The sequence below is a fragment of the Pseudopodoces humilis genome, chromosome 1 (genome assembly GCF_049639895.1).
Source record: "Pseudopodoces humilis isolate 2021_Gansu_Grassland_sample_001 chromosome 1, ASM4963989v1, whole genome shotgun sequence".
Taxonomy (NCBI): domain Eukaryota; kingdom Metazoa; phylum Chordata; class Aves; order Passeriformes; family Paridae; genus Pseudopodoces; species Pseudopodoces humilis.
Window position 1 is genome coordinate 122,990,967 of NC_142200.1, and position 24,693 is coordinate 123,015,659.

Genomic DNA, 24,693 nt, shown 5'->3' on the forward strand with positions numbered 1-24,693 from the left:
TCAGAAAGGTCTCTGTATGTGCTTTTCTTAACTTCTTAACAGAACTGAGAGAAACCTGAATATCTGTAAATAAGCTATCTTCTTAGAGATATAAAGAAATTTTGCAGACTCTAAACAATTTGATCATTTTATGTGGTAACTGACAATGGTCAAATAAGAGATTTTTAAGCTTCAAGCATTAGCTTGAGCCTGTGTGAAACTAAGTCACACAACTTTCTCACTCTGGCCTGAGAAATCATGAGGAATCCAAACAGTCCTTAGAAAAGAAAAACAACCTTCACAGGGTGTTGTTTGTCACCTTGTTGTTTACTTGCAAGAAATGGTCAAGAGGTAGTATTCCTAACTGTCCAATGATGGTGATGTGTTAGTTTCATAACCAATGAGAGTTTTACCTTTTTGGACCTTCTTGGAACTGTCTATAAAAGAAAATCTGAAAGAATAAAACTTGCTCTCTTTTGAAACCAAAGCTAGAAAGTCTGTGTCGTCACTTCACGGTTCCTAATACAGTGTGACAATTTTAGGATAGCCTGCATATAAGACACTGAATTTTTCCTAAACATAATGTCAAAGAGGCAAGGGCCAGGGCCCTGAGTGCACCCACCTTCAATCTTGGATAACTGAGTTAAGGAGTCTAACTTGTCAAGTACAAATACAGCTCTTCCACTGGTAAGAGCTGTTATGAAAAAGCTAGAATCAACTCTCTTCTCAACCCTCCTTTCCTTGTTTTGCTTTGGGAGCTAATTTTAAGCATTCTTTACTGTTGGTCTCCTATGTCTGTACCTGGTCTGATTCCTCCCTGATCTTGACCCGCACCCACTGGCTCAACTTCCTGGCTTGTCCTGGCACCTGCCACCTCACTAAGGTCTTGACAGGTGATCACCAGACTGTGCCTCCAGACCCTCACAGTGAGTCGACTACCATTGAGTTTTACCTGTGGGTGCTGGTTCATAGTGAACATGAGCCAGGTGCCCAAGAAGGCAAATGGTATGTTGGCTTATACCAGAAATAGGGTAGCCAGCAGGACCAGAAGAGTGGTAGTCTTGCTACACTTGGCACTGGTGAGGCCACATCTAGAGTGCTGTGCCTTGTTTTGGACCCCTCACTTCAAAAAAGACATTGAGGTGCTGGAGAGAGAAGTAACAGACTGAGGAAGGGTTTGAAGTCCTGTGAGGAGCGGCTGAGGGAGCTGAGGCTGCTTAGCCTGGAGAAAAGGAGGCTCAGGGGAGACATCACTCTACACTGACCAAAGGAGGCTGGAGTCAGGTGGGAATCGGCCTCTTCTCCCAGGTAGCAAGGAACAGAAAAGAAAATAGCCTCAAGTTGCACTAGGGGAGGTTTATGTCGGATATTAGGAAAAATTTCTTCACTGAAAGGGCTGACATTAAACAGGATGCCCAGGTAAGTAGTGGAGTCGTGATCCCTGGAAGTGTTCCAAAGGTGTATGGATGTAGCATTTAGGAAATGTAGTTTAACAGTGAATACGGCCATGCTGGGTTAACGATTGGACTCAATTACTTAAGAAGTCTTCCAACCTTAACAATTCCAGTACGATCCTATTCCAATCTCCCCCTCCTAGGATGAAGAGAAACAATCACCACATTTCAGCAGGTGTCCCCAGCCAGACTCAGCCAGACTCTTGGGCTCTCACGAAGACGCAGGGCCCACGGTTCGAGCTGCTCTTCCCCCGGCGCCACTCGAGCTGTGCTTATTTTCTTACTGGGACAGAATCCCCGCTCCCGTTCCGCGGCTCCCCCGCTCCCGGGGAGACAGGGCGGGACGCGCCTCGCCCGCCCCTCAGCGCGGCCCCGCCCCGCCCGCCCCGAGCCACCCGCGTGCCGGGCATTTAAAGGGCCCATGGCGGTCGTGCCCGGGTAATGCTGCTGTATGCCCGTTCCCGCCGTGCCGCGCTGCCCCGGGCGCTCCCTGCCGCGGTCCGGGCATTCCCGCAGGGCCGCCGGGGCCCGGGGAAGCTTCTGCGGGGGCTCGCGTAGCGCGGGGGGGGGGAGAGCGGTAGGGCCCGGTGCGCGCCGGGGGCAGGCGAGCGGGCGGGCGCTGGATTCTTTGGATCGCGGACGTCGTGGGCGAATAAAACAGGCGGGCGGGCGGTTGCGCTGTTCCTGCCGCGGGGGGCGCGGAGCGGAGCCGCCGCCGGGCCTGGCGCAGATGGAGCCCCGCAGCAGCGGCGTCGCGCCCGGCGGAGTGTCTGTGTCGGCCGTGCTGCCGGCGGGCGGGAGCGGGGAGCGCCTGGGCGGTGCCACCCCCAAGCAGTTCTGCGCCGTGCAGGGGAGGCCTCTCGTCAGCTACGCGGTGTGGGCCATGGAGAGGTAACGAGCCTGGCGCCGCTCGGCTCCCGACCGCGCCCCACGGGCTCCTGCCGGCCCTCGCCGGGCCCTGGAGAGCCACAGGCAGCCCCCGCTGCCCTCGCCTCAGGCCCTGGGCACTAGGGCGGGTCTAGTTTGCATTGCGGTGTCTCTCCGTCCCTCCCCGCCCGGTCAAACCTGGAAGGGAATGAGGTGTGTCTCATGGGCCCCCTCACCTGGGAAGAAGTTCCGGGCGGGAGTTGGGCACTTCCCCCAGCCCAGCCTGGTTCTAGTGCCGCCATCTCGGCTGGCTCTCCGCCCTCCTTCCCTAGCCCCGTCCATGCTTCAAGGCTGTGCCGTATTCCTTGGCTACTGGAGAGCATCTGTTCGAGTCCCCTCAGCCTCGAAGCTCGAGGGTTTGTGTAGCTGCAGTGGCTGCTTTGGTGAGCTATGAGCCCACCGCAGCTATTGGAGACAGTCACAGGACTACTCATCAGCCCTGAAAAGAGAGCTGTTCTGCCATTGCCATTGGAGATGGTCTTTATAATGACCAAAGGCTTTGAAAAGTGATCCACTCCTCATAATAGGATGAGTGAACTCACTGATGTACAGCATTGCATTATGCTCCACTCTTGCCCGTGGTAAAACACCTTGCATCAGCAGGAAATTTGAAGGAAAAATGTTTAAGTTATAGTTGCTGGACTAGAAGCTGATGGTTTATGTAGTGTAAAGGTGCACATGTCACTTTCCCACATTTATGTTGTAGTGATACCACAACGAGAAATGGGTACAAATTGAAAGTTGGGACATTTAGGTTAGGTATTAGGAAGAAATTCTTTACTGGTGGTGAGGAACTGGAACCGGTTTCCCAGGGAGGTTGTGGATGCCCCAGCCCAAGGGCCCAGGTAGCATTCAAGGCCAGGTTGGACAAGGCCTTGAACAATCTGGTCTTGTGGGAAGTGTCCCTGCCCATGGCAGGAGGTTGGGGCTAAATGATCTTTAGGGTGCCTTCTAACCCTTAACATTCTATGATTCTATGTTGGAGCAAAGGATTAAAGTAATGGGATTTCTTAGAAGCCAGGCTTTTCCTTTCCATAAGGCTGTTGAGTTCTAGCTCAACTGTGACTGACAGTTAATATATTACTGTCAAATGTTAACATAATGTAAGTCTTGCTTCTAGTGCCACTTGTAACACCCCAGGTAGGAACAGAGTGTCAAGGGAATTCTGGATGTGTTTCAGTAACCTTTAGATTTTTAGAGAGAATAAATGGGGAGGAGTGGAGATTGGTGAAAGAAATAAAATTGCCAGAATCTCCTAAAGTTCTTAACACATGGAAATCTGTACAACTTCAAAACTGTGACTCTTTTTCCATTCCCACCCAGAGAGGCTTCCCTCAGGTCACTTGTTACTTTATGAAATAAATACTGCTTGTTTTCTTTATTTAATTTTCATTAATTCAGCCATTTCATTAAAGCAGCCAGTTGCAAAGCTAAGCACATCAGTAAGCAAAGCATCCAATCCAAAGCTTGCCACAGCTGTAATTTCTGCCAAAATGTCTTGGGAATCTACAGAGAATAATTATATCCTCACTCAGACCTGGAAAATATTGGAGACCTGGAAAAGAGAACAGAGTGAGGTTTGGGAAGGAAATGTTATGCATCTAAAAAAAAATAAAATATTAATCTTTATTTTTACTGCCAGTAAGCATTGAAAAAATAGCCATACTTTAAGCAACAGTATTATATTTGTCCTAAAGCTGCAGAAAATTAGGTTGATTTTGAGTTGTACACTTCACCCAAATTGATTGTGAGAGTAACAACTTGGTGCATTCGCTTTGGAGCGCAATAACCTCTGCCAGTGCTCTGTCAAGCAGAACTTCCTGCCACCTCTGCTGAATTGGAGTGTTGATTGGTATAGATGTGTATGAGGAGCTGGGAACAGACTCCAAAGCTTGGGATGGCTTTCATTTTCATCTCAACACGTTTACTTCTGGCTCTGAAACTGCAAAGTATGTACCTTGTGCGTATGCAGGCACAAGCATGTAATATTGAGGAACTGCAGTTTATCATGCAATCTACCCATAAATGGCCGATTTTGTGTGCAGCTTGATACTATCCTCTCGTATTATTTAGCTAATATAATTGAATGGGTCATTGAATCATTAGGCTGTAATAACTTCTGTTGAACTGGACATCTTGACTGGCATGGCTATTTTGGAACTTTTCTAACTCTAGAAAAGAGGTAGCAGTGTACAGACAAATACGTGAGCAATTCAAGGATGTGCAGCTGCTCTGCATGTGCTTTACAAAGATCAGTAGCAAAAGATTTTTATGCTGTTCAGCTGAAAGTAGTGAGACTCTTAAATATCAATGTGGAAAAACCAGCAGATGAGACAAGAACAGACTTGAATGAATAAGCATTGCATCCTGTTGTATAGGATAATAGCATGTAGAACACTGGCCTGCCAGCAATAATCACAGATGATACCCTGAGGAAGAAGAGATGAACAAAACTAGGGTAAGGAGAAATCGCTGGTTTTAATTGCCAATGCAGTGGCACTGATAGGAAGGTCAGGCCCTACCTTCAGGCTAAAATTAAAGTGTGTTAGAAAACTTAAATGTCTCTTTTTCCCATTGGATTTGTTCCTGCTTTTGTTGAACTATGTAAGGCTTTTGCAACAACTTCAACTGACTTAGAATGGCATTCCTTGTTTTTGCTTCTGTAACAACTAGCAGAGTTTTTCTGTCATTTTATTTTTTTTTTCTGTGCATGCATGTTAGAATAGAACCTTTTCAATTCTTTTTCTGAGACAGGGAAGAATCTTAGTTCTGTATGCACATGTGCATGCATATTTTACTAAATCTGTAGAGAGGAGAACAAACTAAGGTAAAGACTGATTTTAAAATCGTTGTGGAACAAATATGCTGCTGGTATTCTTGCTGTGCTCATATTTCACCAGTTGTTGCAAGTACCATGAGTAGTTATAAAAGAGGAAAGCAGAGTTTATATCTTCACTGGCAGGATTAAAATTTTCCATAATGGCTTCAGACAGCTTTGTTTTCTTTATTGTAGTATCTCTAAACAGGGGGAGGTCTCTTAAAATTCCCTGGGGAAGCTCCCAAAGGAGCACCTCTTTGGACGTGTCTTGCACAGTTATTTGCCAAATATTTTTCTCCATTGACTGATGCATATTCACTGGCTTTATAAGTCACAAAGTTACAGTTTTGTTAAATGGATCAACTCTGATACTTCTTTTTGTCCAATAGTCATTAGCTTTTTTTAATTTTTTTTTTAATTTTTTTTTGTTTGCTTTAATAGTTTATGAGCAAAATATACTTACAGCAAATTTTATGGAGGTATCTTTTTTATCATGTCTGACTCATAAGGAGCATTTTATTTCTGGAAAACATTGAATGGTTTCTGTAAATGAGATCCTCCAAACTTTCTTAATATACCATAAAAGCTTCCTTTTTCCATTTTTGTACTGTAAGACATAATTTTTATTAATATATTTTTACATATTATATATATTAATTATTATATATATTAATTATATATATTAATTATATATATTATATATATTAATATATTTTTACATATATCAATTAATAACATTATATATATATAATATATATATCATTATCAATTAATAACAATGCTTTTATGGAGCAAAAAGTTATGCTTGCATTCTGCAACTGGATTTTGTCCTTGTTGCCTCTTTTTCTCATTTGGTTTTTCATAATGTTAGCAAAAGTAATATAATGATTTATCTTGCACCTCTGAAAGTTTCTGTGACAGTGAAAGATCCTGTCTAAAACTGCTAAAGCCATCTCAGCAGTGACTGCCTGGTTCTGGCCTTGTTTTGCTGGTCTCAGTAGGTTATATTGAATAGGGTTTTTTACTGGCAGAGTGAGAGTTGCAAGAGATTGATTAAGCCTTATATCATATTTCAGCACTGGATTCTATGTGAATGAACTGGTAGAGGGTTAAATCTGGGTCACATTTGTACCTCAGCATGCCATTTAGGTGATACAGTTTCAAAGTGGGTTTGTTTCATTTCCTCTGCAGCCTGTGTTTTGAAGAAAGCTTAATCTGTTGCTGAGTTAATGAGCTCGCCTACTTTCAGTTCTTGCTCAGCTAGTAAAAGTGTTTGTACTTCTGAAATTTACTGGAACAATACTATTTTTACTAGGCAGTAAGTCTATATGTAGGTGATGACGAAAAGTATAGCTACAGGAAACAAACATATAGTCCTTTTCTGCCTCATTGTTTGCTTTCTGCTAGTATTGGGCTCCTCCCAAGGCAGTTGTAAAGTGATTGTAACTGGGCTTGTCTTTTTATTTCATTGAGTCAGACTTGATTTTCCACTTTAGAACCTCAGCCTGTGTTGTATGGAAGCACTAGAGTTTTGTGCTGTTAAAGCACATTGCGGTTCAGCACTGTGATCTTTTTCATGCATCGTGCTGATTCTTTCTGAAGGTTGATCCAATATTACAGTTACAAAATTGAAATGGTGTTTGAAATGGTGTTTTAAAACTGGATTTGAGCATGTCCTGAGTAGATTACTTTATTTTATTATTTTATTTCATTATTTTAGTATGACATCTTTCTGAAGGAAAGGATGTGGGAAATCCTTTCTGAAGGAAGTTGAAGGAGGGGAAAAAAGATTAATTTACTACCAGGTTGGGTGTATACTGATATCATTCTACTTCTTTAAAGCACTTTGCAACATTTCCATAATCAGATCTTCAGAAGAGCTAGCGAATTTTCGTGGTGCACAGCTTTCATTCATTAAAATCTGTAGCACACTTTACTGGATTAGTACTTTTCATGAGTTTTAGTGGGACAAAACCTAAGCTGTTCTGTGTGTAATCTAGACAATACCTTTATGCTCTTATGGATATGTTACATCCCTAAATGCCAGCTCTAATTATAGAATGTGGGTCCAGAATGAGTTTAAGGAGGACACACTCAAGTTTACAAATGTGTTTATGCAGACACAGGGTGGAGCTGTGACCGCATCCTGTCACTTTTTGGTGTATTGTACCACTGGAGGCCTTGAGCCATTCCACCCCCTCTGTGCAGAGATTTATCACAGGCTGGCCAGTACTTGTGTTCTCTTCCCTGCTTCTCAGAAGATGCTGTGTACTACCCAGTTGCCTCATAATCTGTTTCATTTGACTCCAGAAATGGCAATGTCAGTGCTCTTCTTACACAGTCACAGTGACTGTGCAGACTGTCCAGTTTCTGGGTACTGTGTAAGGCTACAGTCTTTCTGCAAATTGAAATGCAGAGCTCTTGTTATCATTTAGTGTGAAATAGCTCTTCCTGAATTTTGCTTTCTTAAATGACTGACTCTCAGCATTTAGTGAGTGACAAGTTGAAATAAAACTTGAAACCACATGACTTCAGATTTTACATTTGAGCAACTTCAATATTAAAAGAATGCTGAGGATATGTTGGTTTGGCTGTGTTTTCCTCCTTTGCTAATAGTAAAATGAGCATAAGGACAAATACTTTTCTTTTGAAGAATGCTAATAGCACTTTATTTTAAATAGTTGTTTTCCAATTCTTTGAAATAGTTTTCCATATATTATTATTAATTACACCCCCCCCCCATGACCCCCATACATAAAGTGGAAGATGCTCTGATATTTCACGTAGTTCTAGTTTGTGACACAGATTAATTTGCTTTTGAAGTAAGAAGTTTCCAGGCAATACCTTCTAATGTGTCATTGCAGAAAATCAGTATCTTGAGCCTGTGTATTTCTGAACTGTAAATTTTGTACTTTTATTTTCAAACTGGATATATTTAGTTCTTAGTACCTTTGCTCATCTTCTGTCTGAGATATTAGTTTCAGCAGCTTTACTAGTTTTAGTTGAGACAGTGTATCATACATGTCTCTCTTTCTCCCTAGTTGGATGTATAAGCTACACATGGGTAATTTTAACATAGTAGTTTTTTTTTAATCATTGCTCATCTGATGAGTTCCTTGTCTGGCATGCTAAAACGCTCTTCTGACATCTATGGAGACCCAGAAAGGGAACACAATTATTTTTTTAATGTTCTCTACATAGGCATGTAGAAAATAGGACACTACAATGGATTTGAATTATGGTGTTTCTGTTGTTTTGAAGTACAGTATGCCACATATGACTAGAATTTGTATTCTTAGATACTTTGACAGAAGTATGATTTCAACCTAGCTTCAGTTGTGATAGGTTTTAATTCTTCTCGTCTGTGGGTCATTCACTTTCCCCCGCACAACCCATCAGTTCTAGAGCTAGACTGATACCAACAGTAAAATCTTGGAGATCTCTAAAAGTGTATTTTTGATATGGTATTCTTTACTAGCACAGCTATGTTTTTACATTTTTTAGCTTCCTACAGCAGAAACCTTTGTGTTTGTAAATATGTATATATTTTTTTAATTACAGGTATAATGTTTCCTGTCAATATTAAAGTGTTACAGTTTTCATTCATTACCATTCTGTCAATTACTGCTCATGCCTGTCTTGATAGTGATCTTTGTTTCAGACTTTTTCTTGATTGTCTTATTCCCTTGTACACTGTGTGCTTCACTGGAACATGGAGTATTCCAGGCCACAGGACTTACCAATTTATTAGAAACTGATTAGCAAACTGTCACAGTTTGATTTAGAAGTTCTGTTTGAAGTTAGGAATAATGCTGGAATAAGAAATGTTTTCAAGGCTTTTGAAGAGTTATCAGAATGTGCCCTTCTGCAAAGTGGTTGTTGGAAGCAAGTCCCTTCCAAAAACTCCAGTGTTATTGGTCTAAATATTCTGTTATAGCCCTCCCTTAAGGAGCAGAGTACAAAAACACGGACTTGAGTTTATTGAGAGGTGCTTTATTTAGCCATCTTGAATTTTTGTTATGAATTTCTCTTTTTCATGTATCTCCACTTTTATTTAGTCATTCATGTCTACTTTCTTTGGTTTTGTACTGATTTTTCTAGGATAAATTGGATATCTGACATTATTGTGGTGGTCTCTCCTGAAAATATTGAAACAATGAAGACTATCATTGAAAAATATGGCCACAAAAGAGTTACAGTAGTAAAAGGTGGAATAACTCGTCACCGGTCAATATTCAATGGACTGAAAGTATTTGCAGAGGATGAATTTTCCTGCCATTTGCTCCAGAAGCCAGAAGTAGTGATTATCCATGACGCTGTGAGGCCTTTTGTTGAAGAAGATATTGTTTCAAAAGTGGTTATGGCTGCTAAAGAACATGGGGTATGTACTATACAGCAATGTAACTCTTTATACGGTACAGCTTAAAATAGTGATTGATAAATTGGAATTTTCTAACAATTTTATTAATGTGTGATGAGGTTTTTTTTAAGTAGAACAGATCCAGATTCCCTATTATGCAGAGACGTCAGGTGGGGGAGGTCGACATTTTTAAATGCTGCAGGTATTATTTTCTAAGAGAATAATTGTTTCCATAGAGACTGTCAGTAAGAGATTGAAGCAATCAGTAATTTGTTAGTTGAAAGGTAGGTTATGTAATGATAGTTTACCTTTTATTACCATGCAGAATTATCACTTAATGCTAGAGCAGTTCTGTTAGTGATTACTAATAATAGCCAAAGAGTGTGTGTACTGCATTGGTTGACTTGCAGACTTTGTGCTTTCATCTCAAACTTATATGCAAATCCTGAATAAGCAGCAAAGGAGCTGTATCTGTATTAATACTAAATTGTTCTAGAAACTGCAAGCATTGCAAACTGCTGGGAAACAGGGTAGGGGGAAGCCTTCAGCTGTAGGTTGGATAGTCTCCTGTTTTAACACTGCATCTGATGACTGATCACAGAAACCAAAAGGATTTCTGAGAAAGTAAGTGGTATATTGTCGTGGTTTTAAACCAGTAACTAAAAAAGATTATTTATTTTTTGCTGTGAGATATGGATTAGAACAAGAGCAAAACAGGCTTAAAACTTAAAAGGAATAAAGAAAGTTTATTAATAAACTACAAGAATAAGAACACCAGAGTAAACTTCTAGAAAACCCTTTTTATCCCCTACTACTCACCATTCCCTTGTTCACATGACAACAGAGACAAAAACTTTGGAACTTTGGTGTTTAAAACAGTCCCAATTCTTGCTAGAGTCTTTTCATCAGTCTTTGTAGAGAAACAGAAGTCTCTTTCTGCTAATCTATGGAGTTTCTCACAAGAAAACTATTTCTGCTATAGTTTTCTATTGCCCTGATGTCAGCTGCCCGGAAATGCTGTTATCAGAGCCCACTCCTCCCATTTCACATCACTCTGAGGTGTGTATGGGCCATGAGTTTAGGGATGTCATTTTAAGGATGAGTTATTCAAAGGCAAAAGTCTTCTTCATCTGTCTCTGTGAACTTCACTAGAAAACAGTTTTCTCAGTGCCCCCCCAAGGCTTCAAATCTTCGCTTCACTCTATTCCAGCACTTCACTGTATCACAATCACTCTACTTTTTACTCAAAATTTACACTTTGAACACTCTATTCCTCCCTATATACTGTCATGAATTAAAGGAGTTTTTTCAAGACCTTGTTGTCCATTTCCATAGCCTCAACAGAAAGGTATTTCAGCTCATAAAGCATCTCCTTATTCTGTACCTTTTCTGAAACTTAATTCTTTTCTTTACGGTCTCTGATAGTTTTATAAAGTCTCTTTACATGTTGATTACTCTCTTTTTCTCTCTCTGGATAAAAGGATTAACCTGCAAGTCTCATCTGGGTAATGAAAAGGGTTAAATCTTGCCCAGGCTTTTGTAGATGGTTCTGTGACTTCTGCCGGTGTAGGAGCTGGAGCTGTCTGCGATAGAAGATTCCTCATGGCTGCTCTGGAGAGTGTGGTCGCTGTTTCAGCTTGCCGCGGGTCAAGAGCTTTTTCCTTTCTTTACTCGGCAGTCTCTGGTGAATTCCGTCACGGCAAAACCTGCAGCTTAGCCAGGAACCGGCCTGGCCCGGCCAGAGCCCGGGGCAAGCCCCGCAGGCCCCATCTCCCGGCCGGGAGCTGCGGCAGGCCCAGCCCAGCCCCCGCCCGGGCCGCATGGCCGGGCAGGGAACGGGAGGCCAGCTGGAGCTCTGTTATCTTTCACAGCCAGGAAACAAAGAGAGCAAGAGAGCTCTGGCTTTACACCTTAAGGTAGGGTTCACAAGTTGATCCCACTTTTCAATGGTCAAAACTGCTGTCAATTCCCAGTAATGACCGATAATTGGTCAGGAGAGAAGATTCCCATCAGTCACCAGCAACTTCAACTTCCTTAGCTCCCAAAACCACCTTAAAGGTAAAGTCACCCCATGACATATATGAAGGGGAAGAGTTGGTGGAAGTTGTGTTATGCAAGTAGAAGGATAGAAGAGGCATGGACTGGCAGTAAGAGGAACTGATAGATGAACTGCCTAAGTCAGAGATATACGAAATCATGACTTAGCCACAGTCTTGTTTGCAAAATGTGTTATCTTTAATTTGTTCTTGAATTCTCCATGAATAATATTCATAATGCTTCCCTGCTTCAAGAACATGGTTTATTTGCTATCATTAGTGATAGCAGATTGTTTGGGTACTAGAAAACTAGGAAAATATACCACTGTTTTCCAGAAAAAGTGGTAGAAGATAATTGACAGGTGGTTCACAACTTTGACAGTGGAACAATGAGTCTGAAGAATGAACCGTGGTGTTTCCCCAGTGCTCCTACATCTTCATAGTGTAGAAGGGGAATAAATAGCTTGTTAAAATATTTATTATGAAAATCAAATTATGTCAAGTTTCTCAGAACATTATGTTGCAAATCTTAATATTTTGTACCTCTTCTTAGTAGGCCTGTAGTTTTGTAGATAGGCATAATAAGAAATGGCAATAAAATAGAAACTCTGCACAATAGTTCTCAGTGATCTAGAACATAGGTTTCCAGGTATTGAAACTTAACTTCTGTAAGGTCAAAAACTTGTTAAAATTATTTCTCATATAACACAAAATAACACTTCAGAATTGATTCTCTGCTAAAGACTTTAAAATAAATCCTCTTTGTAAATCAGTTTCAAATGTGCTTCTTTGAGAGTGGTAGAAAAATAGAGTTAACTGTACTGGTTTTGGGTTGAAATGGGAATAACTTTTCTGAATGTGCTTGTGTTGTCTTTGCACGTTAAGGTATATCATATCTCGTTTGAATTTAACTTGTTCACTTTTTCTTGAAAGTTTTGTGATTTTAGTATAATATTTTTCTCCTGATTTTCTTTTTAATTGGATGTAAGGTATTTAAAGTAAAAAACTAGGGGGAACCAAGGCAATCTCTGTGGACCTTCTCAAGTCAGTGTATTTTAGTTCACCTGAACTTCTGACGGGTAAATATTTCATAACCTGGATTACTGAAGTGTCATTTGATCTCAAAAAGTTGATTGTATACATGTATAATAGTCTATTCCATTGCATAACATTTGTCTGAAATGTGTGTAGTGATCATTTGCTCTGTGGTGGCTCTCTTCATTGGCTGAGATGCACTGACTTCATCAAGTCTGGACCATCAGAGAGATGTGTGCTCTAAGTCTTTAAGAGCTTGGTGCTATTGAAATTACCTGACAAAGTAATTGAATTAAGGAACATGAGAAGAATTTTGTTTTATGTAATAAATTGGAAAACTACCAAGAGACAGGTGGCTGTTTCCAGAGAACTACAGAATTCTGAAGAACTAAATGGAAAGCTATGACTTTCTCAAAACTGGTATGCATGGTTTTGAATATCAGAAAAAAATTGATCGAGAGCAGCTATGATGTTTAGTTCTTCCTATGGTCAAATTATTTGCATATCTAAAAGGATGTCAGTTCTTCAATCTTTCAGTACAAAAGGTATTTACTTCCTCTTGCATTATGTAGAAAGGTACAAAACCTAGCAGAAACATTATATTAAATTACTTGTGATAGTAGGGGTAATGCTGTATTGTTATATGTCTGCATACCATATAGATAACATAATTATGAGATGCTTTAATGTTCTTTAAAATGGCAATTGATCAAATAAGTTATTTCACTTCTAGCTGCCAATTGTCAGACAAATAAACTGCTTTATTACACTTACTAATCAGTTTGTTATTTGCCTGTGGGAATAAAAACGTGTACCTTTACCAGAACTAATAAATTATACCTTAAATCCCCCAAACAACTCCTTGATTATGTCAAAATATTACTTTGTAACCAATTAAATTCCATTTATGTTTTTGGGGTAATTTTGCAATTAAAATTATATGTTTCTAGAAACAAATTCTTTACAGCTAGTAAAAATTGGGAAATGTGGAAGCTTCAAGAGGCATCAGTCCAAAGCCTCTAGCAATATATCATTGCCAACATTGCATTTTAAACAACATAACTAAAATAAAAAATGCTTACATGAAAAAGAAATCAGGAAGGTGGGAGGGAACTTGTCAGTTCTGCTATTGAAAGTTTACAAAAAGAAGACACATCCAAAGACTTTTTTTTTCTCTAGTTAACATAAACTAGATTTGAAAGTACAGTATGTTATGTTGAAAGGACTAAGTCAAAATGGCATTCTTAAAAGTTGGTTTCTGAAAACTGTCTAACATCATTACTTTATTCTGAGCTTTAGCAAGGACCTGAACAAAGCTTACATGCCAATACAGCTGTACAGTGCTACAGTCTCTTGGACTCCTAGTCACAGAGGCAGTCAGTCAAAATAATAACCCCAGATGGAAAACACTATGTGTTGTGCTCAGTCTGTTCCTCTCATGCTGCCATTATTGCTTGTACTGTAGTGGAAGGCTGGAGCAGAAGGCATGGACCCCTGTGGATCCTGTTCTTTCACCCACTTATTTTGCTATCTATGCTTGCTGAGTTACATTAGCAAAACTTGGTGGGTGGCAAACCACAAACCACCTCTTTTTGTTCACTGACAGTAAAGGGAGACTTGAGTGGATAAATAAGATGATCTGGTGTGGTGTACTTGAATGAGGACAGAATGCTGGAGTGGTTCTGCCCCCTCTGACCTTTCTTTGCATTTTTTCTCTTGGAACAATTATCTTTTTGTTTTCTTATCTCCTATGGTTTTGCCATATATAGAATATTTTACACATGGTCTTTGTCCTCTTTGTTATATTCAAAGACTGATTTTAGCCATCTGCAAAGGCTGCATCAGTGACGAGACTGTTTTTGATTCATATTTATACACTGGGTCATCTGAAGTTATCCTCTGCCTGTATTCTCAGAAGTTTTGCTTTCATTGTATGCTTGGTGCTTTGTAGGGCTCTCACTGTCCTGTCAGACCCCTGTGCAGAAACAGAATCGAGAAGTGATGGCATATTACTATTACCATCTTAACATGAATGGAATAAGTTTTGTACTTTAGGAGAGTGATTAATGTAAACGTAAAAATAATTATTAATGAATTGTAAGGGTGTTACTCATCAATTTGGGAACAAAATAACATTTTAAGACCTACATGCTCTTAGCCTATTAAGTTACATAGAGGATAGGGAGGGGATTAGAGAGCACTATTATGGCTTTACCGAGGGCAAGTCCTGCTCAACCAACCTAGTGGCCTTCTATGATGGAGTCACTTCATCAGTGGCACAAGGAAGAGCTATTAATGTTACCTTTCTGGTCTTCTCTAAGGCCTTTGACACAGTCATCCACAATCTCCTTCTCTCTAAACTGGAGAAAGATGGATGTGATGGGTGGACTGGTCAGTGGGGTAGGAATTGGTTGGGATGGCTGCATTGAGAGGGTAATGGTTAAAACTTTAATACCCAGCTGCAGATTGGTGACAAGTGGTGTCCCTCAGGAGTTCATGCTGGGACCAATACTCTTTAATTCCTCACTGATGCAGACATAGGGATCAGGTGCACCCTGAGCAAATATATAGATGGCACCAAGGTGAGTGGTGTGGTTGATATGCCTGAGGGGTGGGTGCCATGCACAGGGACCTGGACGAGCTCAAGCTGTGGTCCTGTGTGAACACAGGTTCAACATGGCCAAGTGCAAGCTCCTGTATCAATTAAGGCTAGGGGATGAAAGGATTGAGAGGATACTTCAGAAAAGGACTTGGGGTACTTGTGTATGAAAAGCTGGTCATGAGCTGACCGTATGCACTTACTGCCAGAAAGCCAGCTGTGTTCTGGGCCAGGAGAGCTGTGGCCGGCAGTCCAGAGAGATGTTTATGCCCCTCTACTCCACTTTTGTGAGAACCCACCTGGAGTACTGCATCTGGCACTGGGGCCCTCAGCCCAGAGAGGATGAAAGAAAGATGTGGACCTATTGGAGCAGGTCCAGCGGAGGGCCACAGAAATGATCAGTTGTACTGAACATCTGTGATGAAAGGCTGAGAGAGTTAGGGTTGATTAGCCTGGACAAGAGAGCTCCAGAGGGACCTTCTTGTGACCTCTCAGTAATTGAAGGGGTCTTACATGAAAGATAGGGACAAACTTTCTAGCAGGGTCTGTTGAAATAGGACAAGTGGCAATGATTTTAAACTAAAAAAAGAGTAGATTCAGACTAGATAGAGATAAGTATTTTTTTTACAGTGCGGGTGGTGAAGCACAGGAAGAGTTTTCCCATAGAGATGATGGATGCCCCATCCCTTCAAACAGTCAAGGTCTGATTGAGCAAGGCTGCACAACCTGATTTTACTCAGAGTTTAAGACATCCGTGTTCATTGCAGCAGGGTTGGACTACATGACCCTTAAAGGTTCCATGCAACCCAAACTATTTTATGATTCTACATTATTGTAAAGATCAGGGGTGCCTCAGAAACCCTGAATGTGAGAAGAAGTAAAGTGTGGTTTTGCTGTTGTACAAAAAACAGTTATACAATGCATTTTTCCTTTTTAATGGATAACTATCGAAAGCATAGTGATGTTTCCATAGCTTATGGCATTTTTGGTCCCATAGAAATTAAAATCTTCTTAGCCAAGTTGTTAATTGTTTTCTGTGTTGAATGGAGAACTAATGCATTGTTAGTAAATACTTGTAGTCTAAGTCCTAACAAGATGTAATGTTTGATGGTGGGAGGGCATGGTAAGTGGAAAAACAGCTCTGTCATTTCCCAGTCTCAATTTAAGTACTTTAGATGATTCACCACATTTATTATGAAGGATGCTACTCACCCAACTGAAATACATAAATCATAGACAGAAACTTAATCTCCCTGTTTTCTTGGCAGCATTTGTGTGTTGTACTAACAGAATCAGCCTAGTACTAATACAACTAGTATTTTTAAAAGGTGGCTTAATCTACCACTTTTTAGTTTCTGGAAGTCTACACACATTATTTTTTACATTCCTTTTTTTTTTTTTTAATCAATAGGGTTAGTTTATTCTGAAAATAAATTCTGAACAAAATTTCCTGTACTTAAGTGGTTGTTGGGGTCATTTTTATGTAATGTCTATAAAATGTTCTCCTTTAAATTTAGAGAAACTACATATATGGTACTGCTGTTTACTTGAGGCTAGTTAAAATCTATATGCCTTATCTGAGAAAACAATATTACGTTTGGGAAATGAAGCAGCCTTTAGCAAAGATAAGTCTATTTAGCACTCAGATTTCTTCTTCCTGTAGCAGATAAAAGGTCTAAACAGTAGTTCCTTAAAATAAGGGAAATCTTGTCCAGCATGTGTGAGAAGCTGAATAAAGGCCTAGGATCATTCTAGCAACTTCTACATGGCAAGATCTGGAAGAGGTTCTTGGCCATACCTCTCTGACTAAGCATTAGACATGTAAGTTTTACCCCTTTTCACCAAATGTTGCATTGAAAAGGAAGATAGAGTTTTCAAGCAGAAATGTTCCCTGCTGTATTTTGACTGAGTTTGTAATCTGTGTGGTTGTGGCACGGACAACACCAGCCCTGCAGGTTAGGTGAAGCTTCTGAAAGCCAATTTGGCCTGCTTCATATGCTGTAATTGTTTGCTGGACTGGTTCTGTGCTTATCCTCCTATTTCCAAGAAGTAAGTGGCCTGTAGTACAGAAAGAACTAAAACAGCTTTGAGGAGCCCTGGAGTGTGAAGGAGAGAATTTGTGAGGTATCAAATCCACACATACATGTATTAAAGTCACTATTTGAGCCAAACTGACATGGTAAGGTAAAACGATCCATTTTACAAGGCCCTTGATAACAGAAAGTGTTAGATGAAGCCTGTATAAAGAGGTGACTTGAAATTTTGAATTCAATGGACTGCAAGGGAAAGAAACTTGAGACCAGGGTTTCCTGTAAGGAGAGGCATAGGCAGTTCTGAGAGGAGCAGCTGAGTAAGTTCATGAGGCAAAGACATTTGATAAGCAAGTGTAGAGTTGCTTAGGGCACTGTGTGACCACAAACTGTAGTGCCTGTGGGGTTTGGTTGCTCAGGACTGTATGCGTGGGAAAGGAGTTATTAATTAAACATTTCAGTTTTGCATTTGGTTGATTAAATTGTGCAAGAGTCTTCCTACAAAACATTGTGATTTTTTTTCTTCTTCATAAAATGATGCAAATCATGTGTTAAATGGTATGCAGTGGATCAGTAGGCTTCACATCATGATATTGATTTTGTAATGATCTGTTGCTGTATGCTGTCTGGAGGTAAAATATTCTTCTTGAAGTATAAACCCCCTAAAAACAATTTTAACTCCTGTGGCAGTTGCATCAAGATTTCTGCTCCACTGAATTCAAGTGCTAACTCATCCTTATATTGATTTACTATAATATGCAAAATCCGTTATGGCAGAGTGCATGCTCACTGATAGCTTTTTGCAATGGAAAATTTTTGGGGGTATGAAAGATGTCTTGCTGACTGTAAATTTGGCTTCATTACTTGTTAATTCAATGTAATACTATGCAGTCAAAGTAAAATAAACAGTCTTGTTAATTTTAGTGGCAAAATTTATTTTGTTTTTGTGTTTCATTAATTTCTTAGAGCAGATGTTTTGTTTAAATTTTGCCACCTAGGTTTGCAGTATAGCATGAGTTAGAACAAGAAAGTGCTGGTAGCTCGTCTTATTGTCAGTTTTGTTGAATGAATTCCAGAATGTAAAGCTGTAAGTATGACTTAAAATGCTTCAAAAAATATTGAAAACTGATGGTGGGTTACTGGCCATATGATTTCCTTTGAAATATTTGAATTGCTTAGACCAAATTCTGCATGTTATAGAATCCACTGTAATTGTGTATAATGTACAGTTATTGCTGACAACTGAAAAGAATAAGTAGGTAGTAAAAAAGTCTTGAAACTCTGCACCAGCAAGTGCTGCTCTTTAGGTGAGGGATGCCAAGTGTGGTATGTATCATATACTTAATATAGATCTTTAGTAGCATTATACAGACTCTATGCCAAACTTTAAAATATTTTTTTTACATGTATCTAGAAGGAAAAAAAAAAAACAGAAAACCTTGGTAAATGAGAGCATGTTGTTAAACATTTCCAGTTGTTGCACTGTGACAAAAAAAAATGTTTAATATGTTGACTAAGGTGGTAAGAACTTTTTTGGCTAATAATAGAATAGAATAGAATAGAATATATATTATATATAAATATATATGAATAATATATTTTATGTAATGTACTGTGCTATGTGTCTATGGAAAACACTAACTTTCTTGACCATTCTTGAGTTCTCACAAGGAATGCACAGATAAAGAATGCACTAGAAGAAATTGTATATAATTTGGATGACACATTAAAATGTATATATTGGTTTAATCCTGTGAACTTTTGCAATTTTATGCTTTATTGTTTTAAAAATTTAAGTCAGTAATTCATGATACAAGAACAACATAAATGGCATTCTCATGACTTACTTTGCTTTTTTTAAAAAATAGAATTTTAATATGAAATCAAATGTTCACATAAATGTTGTTTCATTGTTTGCACTCTTCTGTTTCCCTTAGTGCATTTGTATTTGGTTTTGCTTCTTGTGGTGCATTTTTGAGCTTGTTTTCAGTGCTGTGTGTTGAAAAATTGCAACCTGTGATACATCTCATTCAGCTTATTTCCTCTACTTTAAAAGCAAACATCTATCTATCTCTATATATTTCATTTATGTATTCCTATTGTTCTGTCTTTTTGAGGGGAATATTTTCTATTTTCTCTGAGAAATCTTATTTGTTCCACAGAATAACATTTAGAATTTAGCATATGGTTGATAAGACTGAAACAATATTTACAGATACTAGAAGGAAATGCTTAAAATACAAAAGAACAGAAATTATGTAAACTAAAAAAGAACATGTGCCATCTTAATTTTTGAGCAACAGTTGCTGTTATCTTTCTTAGTTTGTTCTTGCTAATTGGGGCTCTGACATGTCTTGATGTACATGTGCTATCCCCAGTTACTCAGATAGTATATTCTGATAAAGGTGACCTCATTAGAAGAAATGTTTTCTTTTTCTTAAACAGTGTCATAAATATACATTACATTTGTTTAAGGCATCCTGTGTCTTTGAAGTCATTTCAATGTACAACATAGTGTCAGCTCATTAACATTGGATCAAAGAGTATATTAAATTTCTGATTTAACATCCCCTCTCTTTCAGCTAGGAATAAACACAATTATAACTTCTTCCTTCCTGGTGTTGGTTTAAGATTAACATGTGCCCAGTTTTAGTGAGTTTGACTGTTGCTTCCAGCCAGCTGGGTAAACAGACTTTTAAGGAAATTAGGTGAAGTTTAGCATACAAGCCTTTTTTCCTGGAGTTCAAAACTCCTTACATGTGTTCTAATTAACCTTCTTTTTGTCTAGCTGTTGATTAGGTTTAATATCTGTGTAAGAGTAGGCCTGTTTAACATTTTAACCAGTTCTGTCCTTGGGCAATTAAAAGCTGCCAGTGAAATGTGTCAAGATAGCTGAAATTGCATTGGCTGGTGATACTGCCTATGTTAAAGAAATTCAAGTGCTCACTAATGAGAATCAAACATGCCGTAGCCATAAGGATTATGAATTTTGGGGGTTTTTTTTCCCCAAAAAAAATTCAGAATAAGGGAATTTAGGGTTTATTCTTTTTGTTAAAGAATATTCGGGCAGAAGATGCCCTTGCACAAAGAAGGTAATCCTTTTTCTTCAGACTTAGTTTCTAATGGATGCACAGCCCAGGTTGTAGATTGTTCTTGTTTGTCAGTAGAAGGAATGGGTAGAAGGAATCCTGGCTCCACCACAGCACAGTCATGTAAGTTATGTCTGTGCTACATGGGAGAGTCTGGGTGTGAGTGTGGGTGAAAGTATGTGATGCTCTGCACTCAAATTTATGTTTCTGCATGCTAATGAGAGTATCTCTACCTTTATTGTGGTGCGCTGCTCTTCACTGAGTCATCTTGCTTGTCCTGTAGTCCTGACTGACTCCATGCTGTATCTGGTCCTTCAAGAGAAGTGTGCAGCTGGTTTGGGGAGTCTTTTGGACGCAGCATTTACAGAATGAGTTACAGGGGCAGAGGGTGACAGGTTTGAGTTGAAACCATGTAACCAAGCTGCTACCTTGCCTTGCTATCCAGAAGGTAGGTGGTTTCTGGGTGAAGAATGAGGTTATGAACTCTGAGGACTATGTGCAGGCTTGTATTAGTTCAGTTTGGAAGCTTGGCTAGTTTGGGCTTGAACATGTGTTCACACCTAAGTTTAGAAAACTTTGCTCGCATAGCTGAATAGTTGTTTTCAACTGCACTTCTGTATAGGCATGATGGTTTATGGTTTGTGTCATGACTTTGTTTCTGCCTCCATCTTGTCCATTGAAATAGAGTTGTTTTGCTAGGATTTCTGTAGATTGAAGAAGGAAATACCCTAAATCTTCCACCTCTGCACTGGAATCATAAAACTTCTCATAGATTAAGAATTTTGGTTATAGTAGTCCTAGATAAAGAGTTGGATACAAAATACAGAACATTAAAAGCAAAAAAAAAAAAAGAAACATAAGAAGATAAAGTTAAGATATGGTATTTTAATGCTATACCTTAAATGTGCATTAGAAGTAATTCTCTAATTGCTTTATTTTTCAAAAATGGTTATATGCCTTTCTTTTATTAGATATAGAAGAAATCTGAAAAGAACATCCTCTTAAATATATGAAATATTTTAATCCTATAATTAAGTTTTTGAATTTTGCCTTGAAGGTTCTGTTTGATAAATTTGAAATAAGAGATCTTTCAGTAAAGACTGTTCTTCTAACTTAATGGTAATTATTGAGTGTGGCTGAAGTATGTTGATTACTGTAGATACAATTAGTTTGAATGCAAATGTCTGAACAGAAATACAGTTTTTTACCCGTTTCATGCATTAGAGATACTGTGTTTATTTCTGGGTTTTTTTTTTTTGTACTGTAGATGTAGATGTGAATGCCCTTCCTGGAAAGTAGTTTGATCCCTATAAAAGAGTTCTTTCCCTGTAGTAACATGTGGAAACAGTTTGATGGAATAAAATGAGAAGAAATTAATCATAGTTATTCTGAGCTTCTTCTGCTGGTTCATAGCCAGACCTAATTTAGACAGAAATCCTTATGAGATGGTAGTGTTTGGAAACATATAAATATAATATAAATAGTCTTTCACCCAACAAAAAACATTCCAGGACATATTTGTAAACTGTTAGATACCTAGCTTGTCTAAATTAACATTGATTGTTATTGTTATGTAGTTCACCAGTGTCCTAATGCAATCCTTGCTTTCATGGAAAAGCAAGATAAAATTGCTTGTAGGTTTTCCAAGTTCACAATTATAAAACTGACTTTAATGGTGTTCTAGGATGGATATAGTTGTCCTACTAAGTGTGACAAGCTCCACCATCTCCAGCATACAGTTTCAAAGAAGTTACCGACTTTGAAATTATGAAAATGTATTTCTAATGTACTTCTGTTTACAGTGTATATATGCAAGCCAAATATATTTTTTCTAAGGCAAGGTGGCTAAATTATTTGTGAGTCTTGCTTTAGTTATATTTTACTTGTCAGAGTTGAAAAGAAGTCTGAATAAAGAATTAAAATTTATAAATATGAATATTGAGAAAACAGGTAAAAGCTTAAGAATAGGAACGTTCTTTTAAACTTAGCATTCAAAGGCTTGCTTTGCTATGTGTCATATCAGGTCTATTCCTAAGTAATATTCAAACATTGAATTGTTAGTTGGGATGATTAAAATATTAAATAAATGAAATACAAAATATACACTTAATGCTGCTAGACAGCTGAGAAGATGGAATAGGGAAAATGAATTTCAGGGGAGACAGAGGCTATGAATGGAGAAGAAAAGTATTGTTGGTGTAATTGAAATGTGAAAAGAGGTCATATCAGAGAGATGGAAGGCTTTTCTCATTTATGACTAGATTCTGTAAAGTTTTAGGCTGTCATTCCCACTGACTTGATTTTGAGGGTTCCAGGCTGGCTGTGTGAGTGGACTTTGTGGGTCTGCATTAGTACTTGGGGCTTACTGGGGACAAGGTAAGTATGGCAAAGATATAGCATACTTTTATTTTAGTATGCCAGCCTGCAGGATCTGTGGTGGTCTGAGCTTGTTACCACACTGTTCTAAAACAAAAGGTATTGTAGCTCTGACATTTTTGGTAAGGATTTTGTGGCACTACAACTTCTTTTTCTTCCTAGTCCATGTCATTCAGCTTGTTGAGACTTGCAGCTATTTAGCATTGTTCTGTTTCAATATTGGCTACCTAAAATGACCAAATCAGTGATGTGTGCTGGTTTTTCATGCTCTTTTGGAGGTTTTGGCTCTTGGATAACTTGTTTTTTGTGTGTTGTGCTGTAGGTGGGGAGTGTTGGTCTTGGCTGAATGCTGCACTGCGTTTTGGATATCTAAGCTGGATAATTTGTTGCTTGTGATAAAAGCTTCATCTCCCTCCCTAATCCTTATAAAAAATTTAATGGTTCTGTTTGGATTTTACTACCTAATATTACCTTGTTATAAATAAAATTATAGTTTTAATTATTTATGAATATTCAGGAAAAAGTAAGTTACGTTATGTTAGCCAAGTTATTATGTTGTGTGTTAGCTTCTGTGATCTAAAAATTCATATTTCATTTCATAATAAAAGATGTCATTAATACTGTTTGATTTCATCAGTCCTTGAACTGATTGTGTTGTCTGATATTAAAGCTCACCCTGATTAAGGATTCACTGAATACACATTTAAACTTCTTGTTAGAGTGGAAGTATGATAAACTGAGAAGAATATGTTACTATTTAGTGAAAAGGTGGGTTAGTACACCTTAGATCCACTGAAAACACTTGTGATGCCTTGTCATCCTGACCTTCCTCATGCACTTAATTCTCTACCTTTTTTCAGTCACCATTGAATCTTTAATTCTTGAATTCATGTTGTGGTCTAGGCACTTATGCAAAAAAATGAACACAAGACTTAGAATCTTTTTGTAAATATTTTTTATTTGTGCAGTTTAAAATGGGTCATAAAAGACACCTGTTGTTTCTAAAAGCATCTGGAGGTGGATTCAGTTTCACCATATCAATAGATGAGCTTGCTTCTGAGTGACAGGAGTCTCTCACTTGCCCTGAAGTTGATAGACTTCTGCATTCTTAGGACATTTTTGGCATTGTTTTAAGGAAGTCATAGATTAGGAGGTTGTTTTTTTCTTTCAGTATTTTGTCTGCCAAAGAAAACTAACCAGTTAGTGGTATTTGTTTCAATGTCTGTTATGCTATGAAGCAGTATTTTAAGAGCTTGATCACTCATATTTGGATGCTTAAACTGATTTATTTAACAAAATATGCAAAAATGGGGGAAAGAAATGCATTTCCTGGACATGACAAGGTTAGTGCTTGACTGTATTTGAAGGAGAGCAGCTTGAAGGCTGTAAAGTGGACATTTAAAGAAATTAAATTTAATTATCTGTTGAGTATCCGCTTCACATTCAGGAAGGGTGTATGGTACATTTTCTGTATGACTTTGAAGGCAAACCTACTTGAGGTCTGGCTCAAAATTATTAGAAATAGGAAGACAAATGCTCTTGAGTAGGGAAATGTCAGTATAAGACCCATGAACTTGCTGTAGACTCACAGGATTTGTATTTTGTTCTATGGTAATTCAAAATGCAAAAAAGATTTTCAGAACTACAGTGACATTAGCAGGTACTTGTAATTTTAAATGAGGATAGGTTTTCTTTGTTTTATTTATTTTTAAGTTCATGTCTGAACCTCGCCTGAGAGCTGGGCCAGATACCTGTGCATTCCTGACATAAAGAGCAAGTCAATGCTTCTCAAATTAGAACAAATAAAATTCAAATACCTGAAACTCCGTAGATACTCTCTTTTCCTAATATGGAAATATTTTTTTTGTTACTGATTTTTAATCACAAAAACCAACATGGAAATCCCTTGCAAAGATTGCTTGCTGTTGTAACTGAATAGATGTGGTCTAGCTAAATGATTGTGTTCTTCACCTACACCCTACAATTACCA

At 38.6% G+C, this 24,693-nt stretch overlaps 1 protein-coding gene across 2 annotated transcripts in view; it reads left to right on the forward strand.

Moving 5' to 3' along the window:
• The first annotated feature begins 1,842 nt into the window (after nucleotides 1-1,842).
• CRPPA (CDP-L-ribitol pyrophosphorylase A) overlaps nucleotides 1,843-24,693 on the forward strand; it is a 108,606-nt gene continuing 85,755 nt past the window's right edge. Inside the window, exons 1-2 of one of the 2 annotated variants that reach the window (XM_088066112.1) lie at nucleotides 1,843-1,871; nucleotides 9,280-9,559. In XM_088066112.1, the coding sequence (XP_087922238.1) occupies nucleotides 1,855-1,871; nucleotides 9,280-9,559 (297 nt within the window). In that variant the 5' untranslated portion in view covers nucleotides 1,843-1,854. Of the gene's footprint in view, nucleotides 1,872-2,086; nucleotides 2,325-9,279; nucleotides 9,560-24,693 lie in introns of those variants that run through there. The other variant, XM_005518844.3, reaches the window with a different exon arrangement.